Source organism: Camelus ferus, chromosome 4 (assembly GCF_009834535.1).
Source record: "Camelus ferus isolate YT-003-E chromosome 4, BCGSAC_Cfer_1.0, whole genome shotgun sequence".
NCBI classification, from domain to species: Eukaryota; Metazoa; Chordata; class Mammalia; order Artiodactyla; family Camelidae; genus Camelus; species Camelus ferus.
This window is the reverse complement of record NC_045699.1, coordinates 53600088-53615216: the sequence shown is the minus strand read 5'-3', so window position 1 is coordinate 53615216 and position 15129 is coordinate 53600088. Positions and strand designations below refer to the sequence as shown.

At 39.5% G+C, this 15129-nt stretch overlaps 1 protein-coding gene and 1 non-coding gene across 2 annotated transcripts in view; both read left to right on the top strand.

Moving 5' to 3' along the window:
- ELP1 (elongator complex protein 1) overlaps positions 1 to 15129 on the top strand; it is a 52913-nt gene that overhangs the window by 6162 nt on the left and 31622 nt on the right. Inside the window, exons 4-14 of the mRNA XM_032478140.1 lie at positions 399 to 480; positions 1240 to 1320; positions 3028 to 3113; positions 4524 to 4620; positions 4959 to 5049; positions 6162 to 6285; positions 7290 to 7383; positions 9801 to 10031; positions 11119 to 11289; positions 12083 to 12182; positions 13856 to 14038. Of these exons, the coding sequence (XP_032334031.1) occupies positions 399 to 480; positions 1240 to 1320; positions 3028 to 3113; positions 4524 to 4620; positions 4959 to 5049; positions 6162 to 6285; positions 7290 to 7383; positions 9801 to 10031; positions 11119 to 11289; positions 12083 to 12182; positions 13856 to 14038 (1340 nt within the window). The remainder of the gene's footprint in view (positions 1 to 398; positions 481 to 1239; positions 1321 to 3027; positions 3114 to 4523; positions 4621 to 4958; positions 5050 to 6161; positions 6286 to 7289; positions 7384 to 9800; positions 10032 to 11118; positions 11290 to 12082; positions 12183 to 13855; positions 14039 to 15129) is intronic.
- TRNAT-AGU lies at positions 6887 to 6958 on the top strand. The gene has a single exon. It is a non-coding gene; the product is annotated as a tRNA-Thr (tRNA).

The following is a 15129-nucleotide window of genomic DNA, read 5'->3' as shown; positions in this document are numbered from 1 at the left end:
TGTGTTTTAACACCACGTTTTCCCCCAGTCTCTTTCTCCTGGCCCTGTTACCACCCTTCAAAGTACCTCCTCAGAGAAGCTTTCCTGAACTCTCCTGGGCCATTTGTCATTTCCTGCTTGGAGCCCCCACTTAATTCCCAGAGGCCTTGGTTACGCCCTAATCCCACTTAGAGGCATCTGTAATCTTCATGGGAGGAATGGAGTGGCTGTAGTCACTTCCAGTCCCTGTGGTTTGTAGCATGCCTAGTTTCTTAACACCTGTTCTGAATAGATGTTAATTAAGTAATTTGACCTTTGTGTGTTTTGTTGTTAATTGTTTTGATTAAGGTCATAGTAAATATTTACTTAGATGCTTGTGTTTTCATATCTCCCTTAACATTTTAAAATGTCTTGCTCAGCTGGAATGTGTTGGGAGTGTAGCCAGTGGTATCTCTGTCATGAGTTGGAGTCCTGACCAAGAGCTGGTGCTTCTTGCCACAGGTAAGCATGTCACTGGTCCCTAACTCTTGACCTTTATAAAACATGATTATATAAACATATAAAAATATTTCACAGACTTAAGTTTTAGGCTGCTTAGGTTTTAAAAAAAAAAATTCTTGCAACAGTGATACCAGCATGATAATCTAGGGGGAATGTGTTCTTTTTGACTTGTTTTACTTCTTAATGTTTTAAAAGTTGTTGCTAAGTACATAGTTGTAAATTACAGTGTCAGCAATATTTATTTTAATTTACTCTAAGAGGAAGAGTTGCTATATAAAATAAACTAATCCTAAAAACTGCTCTTCCTATTTTTTTCTCTTTAAGTCTTTTCATTCCAGATGAGTTTCTGTAAACTAGGACACCTATGAGGTATATGTTTGAAGAGATATCTTGGTGACTAAATTGTTCAAGTTACTAGAGAAAGGCTATATGGATTTATCCATAAGTAGCTGAGAATAAGCACCAGGTGATATTCAGTCAAAACTTTTTTTCCCCCTGTTTGGGGTAGGTAATCAGATTTATTTATTTTTTAATGGTGATGCTGGGGATTGAACCAAGGACCTCATGCATGCTACCACTGAGCTATACCCTCCCCCCAAAACTATTTTTTTTAATGAGAGTCAAACCATTTTAAATGAATTCTGTCTTCCCTGTTCTGACTGTAAACTCCTCCACTCCAACTCTTATAGCTTCCAGTGCCATAGATATGGCAGATTTGCTAAATGAGAACAAAATCATTCTTGTTTGTGCCCCTCCAAGGTCAACAGACCCTAATTATGATGACAAAAAACTTTGAGCCAATCATGGAACAGCAGATCCACCAGGATGACTTCGGTGAAAGTGAGTATTGCTTTGTTTGAAACGTTTTGTGACGTGAAGTTCCACTCAGTTTTGATCATTTTCTTGCACACTGATAGCTGCGTTGTAAGCCCAAAGAACTGTGAAACTGAAACCCTGACTTACTAAAAGTCTGATAGCCCAGTTCCTTTAGTCCATTCCAGATCTTAAAAGCATGCCTCTGGTGCCTCTCCAGTCTGAGATTTGGCTTTGTCAGCAACCTGAGGAGTAGAAATCTGTGCTTAAGGTCACCTGAGTCATTGTTGCCCAGACCCCAAGACAGGCTTAACCTGGGGGTTTGATGGAAAGGACTGAACTAACTAGAATAAGGAGAGCATTTCTCAGGTACAGTTTCGGGGAGAAAACAAGAGAGGTGAATAAGAAGGCTGGTTACAGTTCCTGCTGATTAGATCCGAGCCTGCATTTTCATGGGAACCCTCAGATTGTTTTCTTGCTGAGATCTAGCTAAGTTGATGTGGGCATTAGGCCTTGGGAGTACTGAAGAGGAGAAGAATGAAGATGCTTATTGAGTACAGGAAGCTCTGGCCAACTTGAGGACACCAGATAGCTGGCCTAATTTAGAAGAGGGGTGAGGGGGATGGTATTTTAACTTTTGCTGAGATCTAACCTTATGCCTTCTTGTTCCAACAACTGAAAAACTAATCATTTATTTGGTTAAAAATAATTCATAAAATAGATAAACAGTAAGGTCCTACTGTATAGCTCAGGGAACTGTATGCAGTTCCTTGTCGTAGCCTATAATGAAAAAGAATATGAGAAGGAATACACACACACACATAAATAAAACTGAATCACTGCTATATACCAGAAATTAATACAACATTGTAAACCGACTACACTTCAATAAAAAAAATAATTTTAATGCTTGAGTAGGTACTGTGAACCCAGCAGTGTGTTTGGTGCTGTGGATAATTTGGCTTTTTCCTTAAGGAGTCCTGTTAGTTCAGAATTAACAGGATGTGCAGGTGTTAGGGTAGCATAAGGAGGGGAAGGGAGTAATGGGGAAGGAAGACTTCCCAGAGGAGGCCAACTTGACCTGAGTCTAGGCTGAACTGGTGTTGGATAGATGAGGGTCGAGGGTTCAGGAGTGGTCCAAGCAAGTGACTTAGTTCATTCTAAGGCAGGGATGTTTCATAGAAGCCTTTATGCATCATGACTTATTCAGGCAACCGTGAGTACTTCAGCATTGCTTAGTGGCAGGACATGAATATGGAATGAAGTAAATGGGAGGGATTTTGGTTAAACTTGTTAGGGAATTTGGATGTTGAATTATAGGGGATCAGCCATTAAAGTTTTTAATGGTGCAAGATTGATGGATTGATGGGGTGGGAAGAGACTAGAGGCAGAGTGATCTGGTAGGAGGATTTGTTTTGTTATCTGTAGACGTATCACAGAAAGTCTTCGTGTTTCATTCTCCTTACTTGTAAAGTGGGATGGATTGCTGGCTGTCATCAAGGGAATTTAGAGTATATATGATGGCAGTAAAGCTTCTCCCAAAACAAGGATATTTCAAAGTCTTGAAACCACTGTGGCATGTAATGCAGAACATAGGTTTTTTCAAATATTGACTTCTGGTCAGTTATTGAGAGATCCCAGAGGATCCAACTTCATGAAGACTAGCAGTGAAACTGCTTTTATTTCAGGTAGCTCACTGCTTGTGTTGCATGTTCTCATTCATTTATTCTCTAGGCAAGTTTGTCACTGTTGGCTGGGGCCGAAAGGAGACACAGTTCCATGGATCAGAAGGCAGGCAATCAGCGTTTCAGATGCAAATGGTAAGGTTGGTCTGATGGATAAAAAACCTTGGTTGGAACACACAGAAGTTCTGCCACCCACTAGGAACTCTTAGGTGTCCAGGTAGAGGGTGACAGTGGACAGATCTCATCTGCTTTAGTAAAACTGAAGCTGCTTAGAGCCCTGAGGGAATGAGTCATCCTAGAAAGATCCTGTTTTCTTTTTTATTGCCAAGTTGCTTTGTTACTTTTTTCATGAAGAGAATAATTATTACCAGTATTCATTTTAAAAAATAAATCATCACAGACAGAAAGGAAGCATTCTGTATCCCTCCCTGATACCCTTCCCCTTCCTCCCCAGAAGGAGCTGCTGTCCTGCATTCACTGTGATCATTCACATGTGTGTTTTTATACTTTTCTATTAGATAACCTTTTTGTGATTTCTCTTCCTGGATGAAACTGTATTTTCCTTCTTTCTGGATACGTTTTTAAGATAGAGCCACAGGATTTTTGATAATAAATCAGATGTGGGATGAGAGAGAGGAATTGAGGATAATCCCAAGATATGGGCCTGAGCAAATGGAAGCATTTTGTTTATATTATATGTAGAAATTTCCCTGAGCTGTCCTTCTAGAATAGATGGAAATAATATACTGCCTGCCATTTATATTTTCCATCCTTAATTTATTTCTATCTATATTCTGTATAACTCACATTTTGTCTCTCAATGCTTCACAGTAGGCTTTGTGCCTGTACCATAGGGCAGTTTCATTGAGGTAAATCTTGTTAGGCTGCATGCATTTCCCTACCGTGCACCTTGTGGCACTAGCACCATTCTGACTTAGTCTGTCACTGGGGTGTGATGATGGATGCTCAGGTGGTCAGTTGTCCCCAGCCCCACAGAATTGGCTTTTGTCTTCAAGGCCTTGGGGATTGAGATGCAAGTGGCGCTGGAAACCTTTCTTCATTCTTTGCTGCAACTCTGGGCTCTTGTGTGTTTCCATCACTGTTGCTGGCTTTATCCCCTCTGGCTCTTCCCTACCCACCTTCCTCCCATCTTCTTAACTCTTCTCTGTACTATTGCAAAGCTTACACAATAACTAAAACACTACCTCTTAAATTTAAAGATTTAATTCCTTATCATAGTTACCTGCTAGATTCCTCAGCTCATTATTTTCAGTATCTAGATCTGGAGCTCTTTTCTGTGTTACTGTGCTTGGAGCCACTTTTTTTTAATGTCCAAAGAAGGATTTTGTTTTGTTTTAAGTTCTTTTTTCTTGATGATTTCTGGGTCTAAGGGCCCTTCTGGAAGTATTCCTGAGGATTCTGTGCAGCTGATTTTCTAGATAACTTAAACCCTATATAAAAGATTTAACTTTTAAAGCTTGCAGCTTGTTTGATTCTGGGCCACTTAAGGCCCTCAGTGACATTTGTGTTTTTTCCTGTCTTTAGCACGAGTCTGCTTTGCCCTGGGATGACCACAGACCACAAGTTACCTGGCGTGGTGATGGACAGTTTTTTGCTGTGAGTGTTGTTTGCCCAGAGACAGGTATGGAAATAAATTGCAGTTAAAATTCTTTTTACTCTGATTAAGTTCAGGAAATTTTTCTTCCTTTTGCTTTGAGGGTTTTCTTTTCATTACCTATATGAGATAAAGATGTGCTGCTTTAGATGTTAAATGAATTTAGAACTAAGAATTAGAAGAGTTCTTGGAGGCTGTTTGGCCCAGCCTCCTACCTGTCGAATATGAAGTTTTAACATGGTTAATCTAATTGGCTTTGTAAAACCATGATAGTTTTTATTAATAAGGAAACTGTTTGGAAATTCTGACTTGACAACATTTATCATAATGCTTTCCCTTTTTCCCTCACTCTACCTACTGCACAGGGGCTCGAAAGGTCAGAGTGTGGAACCGCGAGTTTGCCTTACAGTCAACCAGTGAGCCTGTGGCAGGACTGGGACCTGCTCTGGCTTGGAAGTGAGTGGGAGAAGAAACCTTTTAACTTCTTCCGCAGAGAATTTCTTGGGACTGGGGTAGGGGTAGTGGTACCTGTTGAATGTAGGTGTTTATAAAACACAAAAAGATTATTACTTTCTCGCATTTGGCTGTAAGTCTGTATCTTTCTTTTTTAGTTCCCTGGAGTCTGAATTCAGTTTGGGTAGTAGATTCTGAGCTTCACAGACCTCATCCTTCCAAGGCCCACACATTTTGTAGGTTATAGGCAGGGTCTACATGAAGCCATTGCGTAAAACAGACAGTGGTGCTTAGAAGGGAAGTTGTAGTCTGTAAAGCTCTGAGGGGTGGCGGAGCTTTGGTGGAAACTAGGAATAGATCTTCCTTCCTCTGCACAAAATCCCACACTAAGAGGACCTGTTTGCTGAGGAACGTGTGGGCTGGATTCCGGCCTGATTCATCTGTTGGCCCAGTATCCTGGTACCAGTCACAGCCTGCTTTTGATGTGTGGCTGTCCTGATCACAGAAGAACTATCTCCTGCATCTGTTACATGCAATGCCAGTAGGTTTCTAGGTTTTAGACATCTTGTTTCCCACTGGTATTTTAGTGGCAATTGGTATGATAGAGCGAAGAGAGAACTATATTTGAATTAAAACTCTAAAGACAAATATAAACAGGATGTTATAGATCAATAAAAAATGTTAAAAAATATATAAACAGGATGAGGCTACTAATGTGTTTTCAAACTGAGAAGTCTTAAAAATACCTAGCTGAGCTTGGAATATTGCTGAAGTCATATAATTGGAGAAATAGATTATGGTTTTATAGGACACTATACTATGAATGGTTTAAATAATATATTGGTTTAAAAAAAAAGTCACCCAAGTGCAATCTAAGTCTATGAGGCTTTGTGGGCAAATAGAGCCTTTGTGAAAATCAGGAAAAGGCTTTCTGTCCTCTGGGCAGATACAGTTCCACACTAGGGTGACTGCTTGCCAAGGAGCATGGGGTTTAAAACTTCCTTGGATCCAACCTTTTTGTTTTTCCTGAAAAAAATTGTTTCTCTGACTTTCATCTTGTTCTTAGCCAGCTGAATGAGCTTTTGGCTGTTCTGACACTCTGGGTTTGATTTAAGGCCCTCAGGCAGTTTGATTGCATCCACACAAGATAAACCCAACCAGCAGGATGTTGTGTTTTTTGAGAAAAATGGACTTCTCCATGGACAGTTTACACTTCCTTTCCTCAAAGATGAGGTCAAGGTAGGTGCCTGAGTTGTTTCACCATCAAATTTAGAGGACCTTCCATAGCTTTAGAGAAGGTTTGTATTTGATATGGTTGTGTAAATAGAAGCCCCAGAATAAATAGGAGTAAAAATAGTGGCTTCTTACAACTGAACTTTTTTTTATAAAAGGGAAATTGTTTTTCTCAAAGAGATTTCTGCAAAGAAGAAATGGCGTTTCTTCCTACCCTAGATAAAACACAGAGAGGAAATAGAAATGCTCGTTTTTATTGTTTATTTTGACAAAAGCATAATTTCTCCAAGATAGATACTTCTCATTTATAACATTTAAACCTTAAGCAGCTTGTGTACCATTTGGATCTTTGCTAGAGCAGAAACACATCAAATGGTAATCTTTCATTATGTAAAGTTAAATATACTAAAAATTGAGTGAAGAGTTTAATGATCTCCTATGTACCTTTTATTTTTAAAAGGTATGTACCAGCATTTTGCAAAATTGTTTTCATCTGTTCACCACTCTCTGGTCTATACCCACTCTAAAACAATTTCCTAGCGTTCTAATTCTAGAAGTCATATTTTCCGTATTCATTTCTTTAACAGTTAAGAACATTTTTCTTGGGGTAGGTATAGCTCAGTGGTAGAGCGCATGCCTAGTATGCATGAGGTCTTGGGTTCAATCCCCAGTACCTCCGTTAAAAAAAAAAGGACATTTTTCTTTATATAACCATAATTCCATTATCACACCCTACAAAATTAGTGATAATTCTTTAATATTATCTAACACGTCCCTATTCAAATTTCCCTGATTTTCTAAAAATGTCATCTTGAATTCAGTTAAGTATTTAAGCATAATGCTTTTTTTTTTAAAGTCCTCTACCTATGACAGCAGGTTTGTTTAATGGCTCCATGGGTTAGTAATTTACAGCTAGGGATCAACTCAAGTGTGAGAGCAGGGAATTTAGCTGTTAAAAAGATTTTGAAGTATTTGTTAAAGGCCAGTAACAGGTCTTTTTTCCCTACTAGGTTAATGGCCTTCTCTGGAATGCAGATTCCACTGTGCTTGCAGTTTGGCTGGAAGACCTTCAGAGGGAGGAAAATTCCACCCTAAAAACCTATGGTAAGACAGCTGTATTATCTCAGCCTTATGCCCCATAAAATGTAGTTGAAAGTAGTAGGCTATGGAGTGTCCTTTATCCCTGCCACTTAGTCCTGTAGTGGAATCAAAGATAACTGAGGGGGTGGGTGGAGATGCAGGAGTGGTCAGCTTTGATTATTTATGGACTTCAGTTAGGTATCAGTCATGGTTCTCTAGAGAATTAGAACCAGGGCATGCTGGCAGGTTGGAAATTCAGTTAAGAGTTGATGTTGCATTCTTGAGTCCAAAAGCTGTGGGACAGCCTGGAAACTCGCGTGGGATTCTGTGTTACAGTCTTGAGGCAGAATTCCTTTTTTTTTTTTTTTCTGGGAAACCTCAGTTTTTGCTGTTAAAGCCATAAAGTCTTACCATCCACATAATGGAGGATAATCTGCTGTACTTAAAGTCAGCTGATTATAAAGGTTAATCACACGCGCAGAATACCTTTCCAGCAACATCTAGACTAGTGTTTGATCAAACAACTAGACACCATATTCTAGTCAAGTTGACGTACAGAATTAACCATCATGAGTCATCAGTGCTTTCTGTGCGTGGATGGCATTGGTGTAGGAAATCAAAATAGTAGCCAAAGGAATACTGTGGAAATGAAAGAGAAATGGAATTAGATATGAGTCGGAATCTTCTGTAGCTTCTAAATTATAAATCAGATTGTAAATATGTATTTTTCAGTGTATATGTAATATGTGAAAACATTAGAAAATAAAGACGAGAGGAAAAAATTTTATTTCATAATTCTATCATTCAGTAATAATCACTGTTAAAATTTGCCTTCCGGTTTTTATGTATACATCTCTGTATAGCTGTGATCCCATTTTTGTTAAATATGTAGGTATGATACCTGCAGCTTTATAATATCTGTATTATTTTAAATCGCTGTGTATTCATTTGTGCCACAGTTTAGTAAATCTTACGCTATTAGATATTTAAGGTTTCATAATTTTTCCATATCATCAATAGCAGTGCACTGAACATTTTTTAAATAAATCTTTTCACTTCCTTGATTATTTTCTAAGTGGCTTTCAAACTTCTTAATCAGTAGAACTTTAATTGAAATGTTATCAAGAGGCTTATTTATTCATTCATTCTTTTGACGTAATAGTTCTCAATCCTGGCTGCACCTTTAGAAAAAAAGTGCCCAGACCTCATTTTAGAGTTGCATTCAGTATATTAGAATGGGGACTGTACATTGGTATTTAGTTAAAAAAAAAAAAAAGAGCTTACAGGTGATTTTTAACATGCAGCCAGATTTGAGAACCATTGATAACCAGATGTCAAAGGCTGGCCCTGTGATAGGCTCAGGATAAAAGTGTCACACAAGAACAGCCACATCATTGTCCTCAGAGCATGAGCACGTGGTCTAATGTAACAACTCAGAGCTAGGTAGAAGTATGGTAATAGCCTGGTCAGAGAGCTTGGTTGGATTTGCTGTGATTGCTGAGGTAAGAATTAGCAAGCAGGGAGATGTGTAAAGAAAAGAAATTCCTTAATATAATTAAAATCTCCATTTACGCGTGTTGTCTGTTTGATAAAGTTTGGCTTTGACATGATTAGGGCTTTTCCACCTACTTTATTGGGATATAATTGACATGTAGCGTGGTTTACATTTAGGATGTGCAATGTGATGATTTGATACATGCAGATACGGTGAAATGTTTATCACAAAAAGGGTGGTTAACTCATCCTTTACATAATTACCATTTTTGTTATTATTATGGTGAGAACATTTAAGATCTACGCTCACAGAAACTTTCAAGTGTACAGTACAGTATTGTTAACTCTTGTCACTGTGCTGTACATCAGATCCCTGGAGCTTGTAGCTGAAAGTTTGTACTCTTTGACCAACTTCTCCCTGTTGCCTGCACCCTCCAGGTTTAGGTCTTGTTCTTTTAATAGATGTTGAAAAGGTGATTGCATGCTAATCTCCCTTGGATGTAACAGCATGCAAAACACCTGGAGGAAAAGAGTACGCATCTTAAGCTTAATACAGCATAGTGATGCTCGTCTAGTGCTCTTGGATTGGGTGTTTTCCTGCTTTTAATCTAATCGCCACATTTTCTTCTATGTCGTTATGATAAAAACAACTTACTAAAGCCCTGTCCTGTTCTGGTAGCCTTCCATCCTCACGATCATAAAGTTCAAAGGTAGAGGCAAAAATGAACATGTATGCTTCTGGCCTTATTGATGCTTAACATTTTATCCTCATGAAAAACTGTACTTTAACAGTTACTTGTTAATATTATTATTTTAATGAAGAGACTGAGCAGAAAGGGTCATTTGAAAAAGAAAGAGAGTGTCCCTTTCCCTCTCTAGCAAGTGGTGTCAAGTCTGGTTCTCCGGCCTCTGCCTCTGATGACCTTCCTCTCGTTTTCCCCCTGCAGTTCAGCTCTGGACTGTTGGAAACTATCACTGGTATCTCAAACAGAGCCTGCCCTTCAGCTTGTGTGGGAAGAGCAAGATTGTGTCTCTGATGTGGGACCCAGTGACCCCGTACCGGCTGCATGTTGTCTGTCAGGGCTGGCATTACCTCTGCTATGACTGGCACTGGACGACTGACCGGAGCTCGGGAGATAATGCGAGTGACATGGCGAATGTGGCTGTTGTTGATGGAAGTAAGGAGCTGGGAAGTGCCTGCAACCCAGGGCCTGCGGATGGTTTGACTGAAATGGGGGAGGGGGGATTTTTATTTGATTGATTGTTCTGGTGGTTTGGTTTGTTTTTACTTATTTGTTGTTTTGTTTCGGATTGGATGGGAACACCCTCAGGTAGGGCATGTACTCTCCTGAGAACCATAGTCGTTCCCCCCCCCCCCCCCGCCACAGCCCCAGGTCCCTGTGGTACTACACCCATGGCCTTCGCATATTTGCTTGTCTGCTCTTTGAAGACATTGACATTTCTGGCCCCGGGTGCAGAGGAAGACAGTAGTAGGCTTGTGGCATCGGAGTGTCAGCCTTGTCTTTGTGCCCTGACTTAGGGTACATTGACCCTCCCACCACTCCATTGTGTTGCTTTGTTTTTTGATATAATGTTTGTTAACTATATAACTTTTCCAGTCTGTTCCATTCTAGTCACAGACATCTGCCTAGTATGCGGATTGGGTTCGTGTTTTTTAATTAGGCAGAGTTTTTTGTTTGGTGAGGGAGAAGAAACTGGGGAGAGAAGCAGTCACCTGAATAGACAACTTATTTATTGCTGATGACATAAAGGAAAACTTGCATGTAAGAGTGCAGTGTGAGTTGGTGTACTAACGTCTGTTTGTGTAGTGGTCATAATGCTGACTCTGCAGTCACATGTTCTGTATCGAGGACTTAAGCAGATGTGCCTTATTACCAAACCCATGCATAGGGACGTTCTTAAGGATTTTGGTTTAATCTGGCTTGGTTGCCGGCCTAGCTTTAAAGGTAGATCTTTGACCTTTTGGCCTTCTTGTCCTTGTCCCTGGCACCTGAAACCTCCAGACCCAGAGAGGGACTGCTCTAGACCTGGAGGTGACAATAGGCAGCCATGTCCAGAGCCCTGACACTTCCCTGCCCTGCGTACACGATGTTTAAGCTTTTTCATGGTAAAAACACCAGGAATTATTTTTAAGAATTGCTGTATATTTTCTCCTACCATTATTAGGATACTAGATGTCTTATTTTACAAATTGAACATCCATGTGTCTAATCCTCCTTCTTGTTCTTTCTCTCTCACGTGCAGACAGGGTGTTGGTGACAGTCTTCCGGCAGAGTGTAGTTCCACCTCCCATGTGCATCTACCGACTGCTGCTCCCACACCCCGTGACTCAAATCATGTTCTGTGCACACCCTAAAAAGAGCAACGACCTCGCTGTCTTAGATGCCAGTAACCAGATTTCTGTTTATAAATGTGGTATGTTCGAAAACTGTTATCAAGATTTCCCTCCTACACAAAAGAAAATTATAGTTTGGTGTTGCCTTAGCTCTAGTGTTTCCAAAAATTTTGATGTTTATATTAATATAATGATTACTGTGATATTTAATTGGCTTGTGGGTGTTTTGGGGTGGGGGTGTCAAACCTACTCTGGTTAGTAAGAGCAATTCCTTTTGCTTTATTGAACTTGAAGAGTCAGTAATTTAAGAATATTCAACCCTAGAAACAATATAGTATTTCATTACATCTTTAACATGTTTTACAAAGTTTTAATTGCCTCTGCACATATTTTCAGTAGATCTCACAGCTTTCCTAGAAGCTGTGTCAGAGATGGAGCTTTCCTATTTTATAGATGAGGGAACAGAATGCCAGAGGGTTTGCAAATTACTTGAGCAAGAATGGATGAGGACCTCAACTTAGGTGCTTTAGCTTCTAATCTAGTTGTCCTTTCACAGTCCCATTGCTGTCTGTTTCTAGTTGTTTTCCTGATGTACTAGAAGAATCTGAAATTTGTGAGTTGTGTGATTGTGTCTTAATTTATACTGGCACATGGTACTGGTAGCCTTGTTTTCAAATATGTTTTGAATTCTCAGGCTAAAAGATAGGCTGAGATTTAACTTAATAAAGAGAGTGATACGTGGTTATTTTCTAGATTGCTTCATTTGTAAAGTGGAGTACCTTCTAGAACACACTAAGTGCAGGACCCCGTACCCATCGTATAAGGGAAATGTGTATAGTTTACTATGATAGTATTTACATTTGTGTTTTCTAGGTGATAGTCCAAGTGTAGACCCTACAGTGAAACTGGGAGCTGTGGGTGGAAATGGATTTAAAATTTCCCTTACAACACCTCATCTGGAAAAGAGATACAAGTACGTTGTTCTTAATTGTCTCTGACCTCTGGGAATAGAAGCAGCCAGCATTCAGTCCTTAATTCAGCCAACTGTTATTATTGTATCCTGTTGCTGAGTGGAACAAGAAGTAGATACAACTTCCGGGCTCTGGCTTTTCAGTCTGGTTGGGGAAGCCAGTTACCTCTATATCTGAATGTCATATATGCTGATGGGTGGCGATGGAGCATAAGTCATAAGCTGACCTAGAACCCATACCCCACAATAGCCCTTAGTTCTCCAGGGAAAATCACATAGGAAAGATGGAGATGATAAAGCAGAGTGTTGGCAGTGCATTCCTTGCTACCATGTGGCTGACCAAATGCGGTCTTTGTCTCATCTCACACTGCAGAACCTTCGGTCACTGTGTTTTTGGGCTCCCAGGTTGGAAATCAGAATGCATTTTCTAATTGAAACGATGTTATAATGATTTGGTATAATTGAGCATCTCAGGTACACTATAAGCATTGTAAAATAACGCAGGAGCCGAATTATTAATTTTAAGGCCACTTCTCTGAGAATCCAGGATTCGATCCTCTTCTATTTGATAAGCTCACGTTCTTAATTACTACACTACTTTGTCTCCTAGGAGCACTTACTCCTAAAGTAGTAGGATTAGTGAACTGAATAGAATAAATAATTGAATTTAACAAATAAAATTTTTCTTAAATATATGCAGTATATTTAATAAATGAATATTAGTTTCCAACCAGTGTATGATTTGGAGGGTGTCTATTTAATAATAGTTTTCAAAGAACATTACATGGATTATTCCATTTTACGTGAGGACAGATTTAAAGCAAACTAGAAAGTGTGAGGCAATTTAGAATATAGTTTTGCTTTTAAAAAATTGTGAGAAGGATAGCTCTAATTAAAAGATTTCATGAAGGGCGTGAATACCTGCCTTGCTCCTTGAAAAAGCGATAGGTTTAGGATTGGCGAAGAAGGGTTGAGAATGTTGAGTGTAGTGGGCAGAGGAGTGTCAGAAGCAGAGGTGGGATTGCTCCTGCATGGAGCTGAGTGCAGTGGAGAGACTGAGTCCAGGAAGAGCGGACTGAGGAGGAAGATCAGGCTGGTGCCAGCTTCCTCAGTACACGCTGAGGATGTGCTGCTTGAGCTGAAAGACAGGAAGTAGCCATTGTGAGTTCCGGTGTGAGGTGGCAGAACGGGCCCTCCTGCCTTGTTTAAATGCTACAGAAGCAGGGCATCAGAGGTGAAGAAACCATTTTTCAAGCTCTTTAGTTATTTTGATGTGAGATGCTTAAGAAAGGACCTGTTTTATCAAGACCCAAATATCTGCAGGATCCTGGTTTGAATGCTGATAAGTGGTGACAGTGGAAAACCTCTGGAGTTTTTATTAGTGTAAGGCCTAGGGCAGGTAATTTTTTTGTGTATTCAGTTTCCTGAAGTGTTCTCTTCAAATCTAAAGATCTCAGAGAATAAGAAACTTAATCTTAAATAAATAGAAAAACCTATTCTTAAACCAGGCAAACATTACTTTTGATTTTTCTCGTATGGGGCATCACCTCAGGTTTTGTGCCCCCAAATGATAGGAGTTGGCTGTGTGTAAGGTGGTTCATTCTTCCTTCATTCAGGAAACTCAGTGATATTAAAGGTTTATTCATGTCTTGGATATTCTTCAATATCTAAAACAGAATCCAGTTTGAGAATAGTGAAGATGAAGAAGTAAACCCACTGAAGCTCCACCATCTCACCTGGGTTCAGGAAGACGTCTTCCTGGCTGTGAGCCACAGTCAGTGCAGCCCACAGTCCGTCATTCACCATCTGACTGCGGCCCCTTCTGAGACGGACAGCGAGCAAGGACAGCTGAGCATCAGGTACTGCAGCACTTCCCTGTGTCCGCCGTGCCAGTAAGCTGGTCGAGTTAAGCTTCTGTCTTTCGTGAGCTTAGGACGTGTTGGACTTCTAGTGAGCAGGGTCGAGGGGCGATAGCTTTCTTGTTAGACACACTTGGCAAGAGGGGTAAGTCTAGTTTCTAGTCATGTCAGAATACAGACTAAAATTCGTCAAGAAGTGGTGATAAATAGGGCAAATACCAGTAGATGAGGCAAAACATTTTTAAGATGTGTTAAAAATTTTAATTCGGCTTGTACTTCCATTTCAACAGAATAATTATTAGCCTGTGAGAGTTAGCCACTCTAATTACCCTTGTTAGTTATTAAAATCAGTTATAAGGTCTGTAAATATGTATTTAATTTTGACTTCAAAATATTTCTTCCAGCCTTTTCTTCTATACATTCTGTTTGGCACTTGACTGCATTTATTACTAGAAAGTCTCCTTAATTTTTCTTTGCCAAAATTTCACTGCTCCCTCGCTCTGAGTTTCATTTTGATTCCTGACTGCATCTTTGTCACATAACAGGCTTCAGAATGCTGTTTTCTCTAAGCAAGCCCTGTTGTGCAGTGGGTAGCATTGTCCGGACAGCTCTGAGAAATCATCAGTTTCCAGTGTCAAAACTTGGCACCGTAGGCAAACATTGATGTTAATCTCCAGAGTCACATATAATTAAAGGTCTACTGGTTAGCTTTAAATTCTGAACAGCGTTGCAAAATTAGGAACCTTTCCTTATTTTATACATAAAACATATTCCAATGTAGTCATTAATGTCTAATCTTTGAATGATAATGCTTCATATTTTAAAAAGCTTGTTGTGAATGCTGGATGCAGAATATGTTCTAGCTACATGGAACACTTAACTAGGGGTTTACTTTTGAAAAACTGAGCAATTTACATTAGAAATGCCTAAATTATGCAAGTTTCTACTACAATTTTGAAATTTTTTTCTTTTTTTTTTAAATTGAAGTACAGTCAGTTACAATGTGTCAATTTCTGGTGTACAGCACAATGTCCCAGTCATGCACATACATACATGTATTCATTTTCATACTCTTATTGAAGGTTATTGCA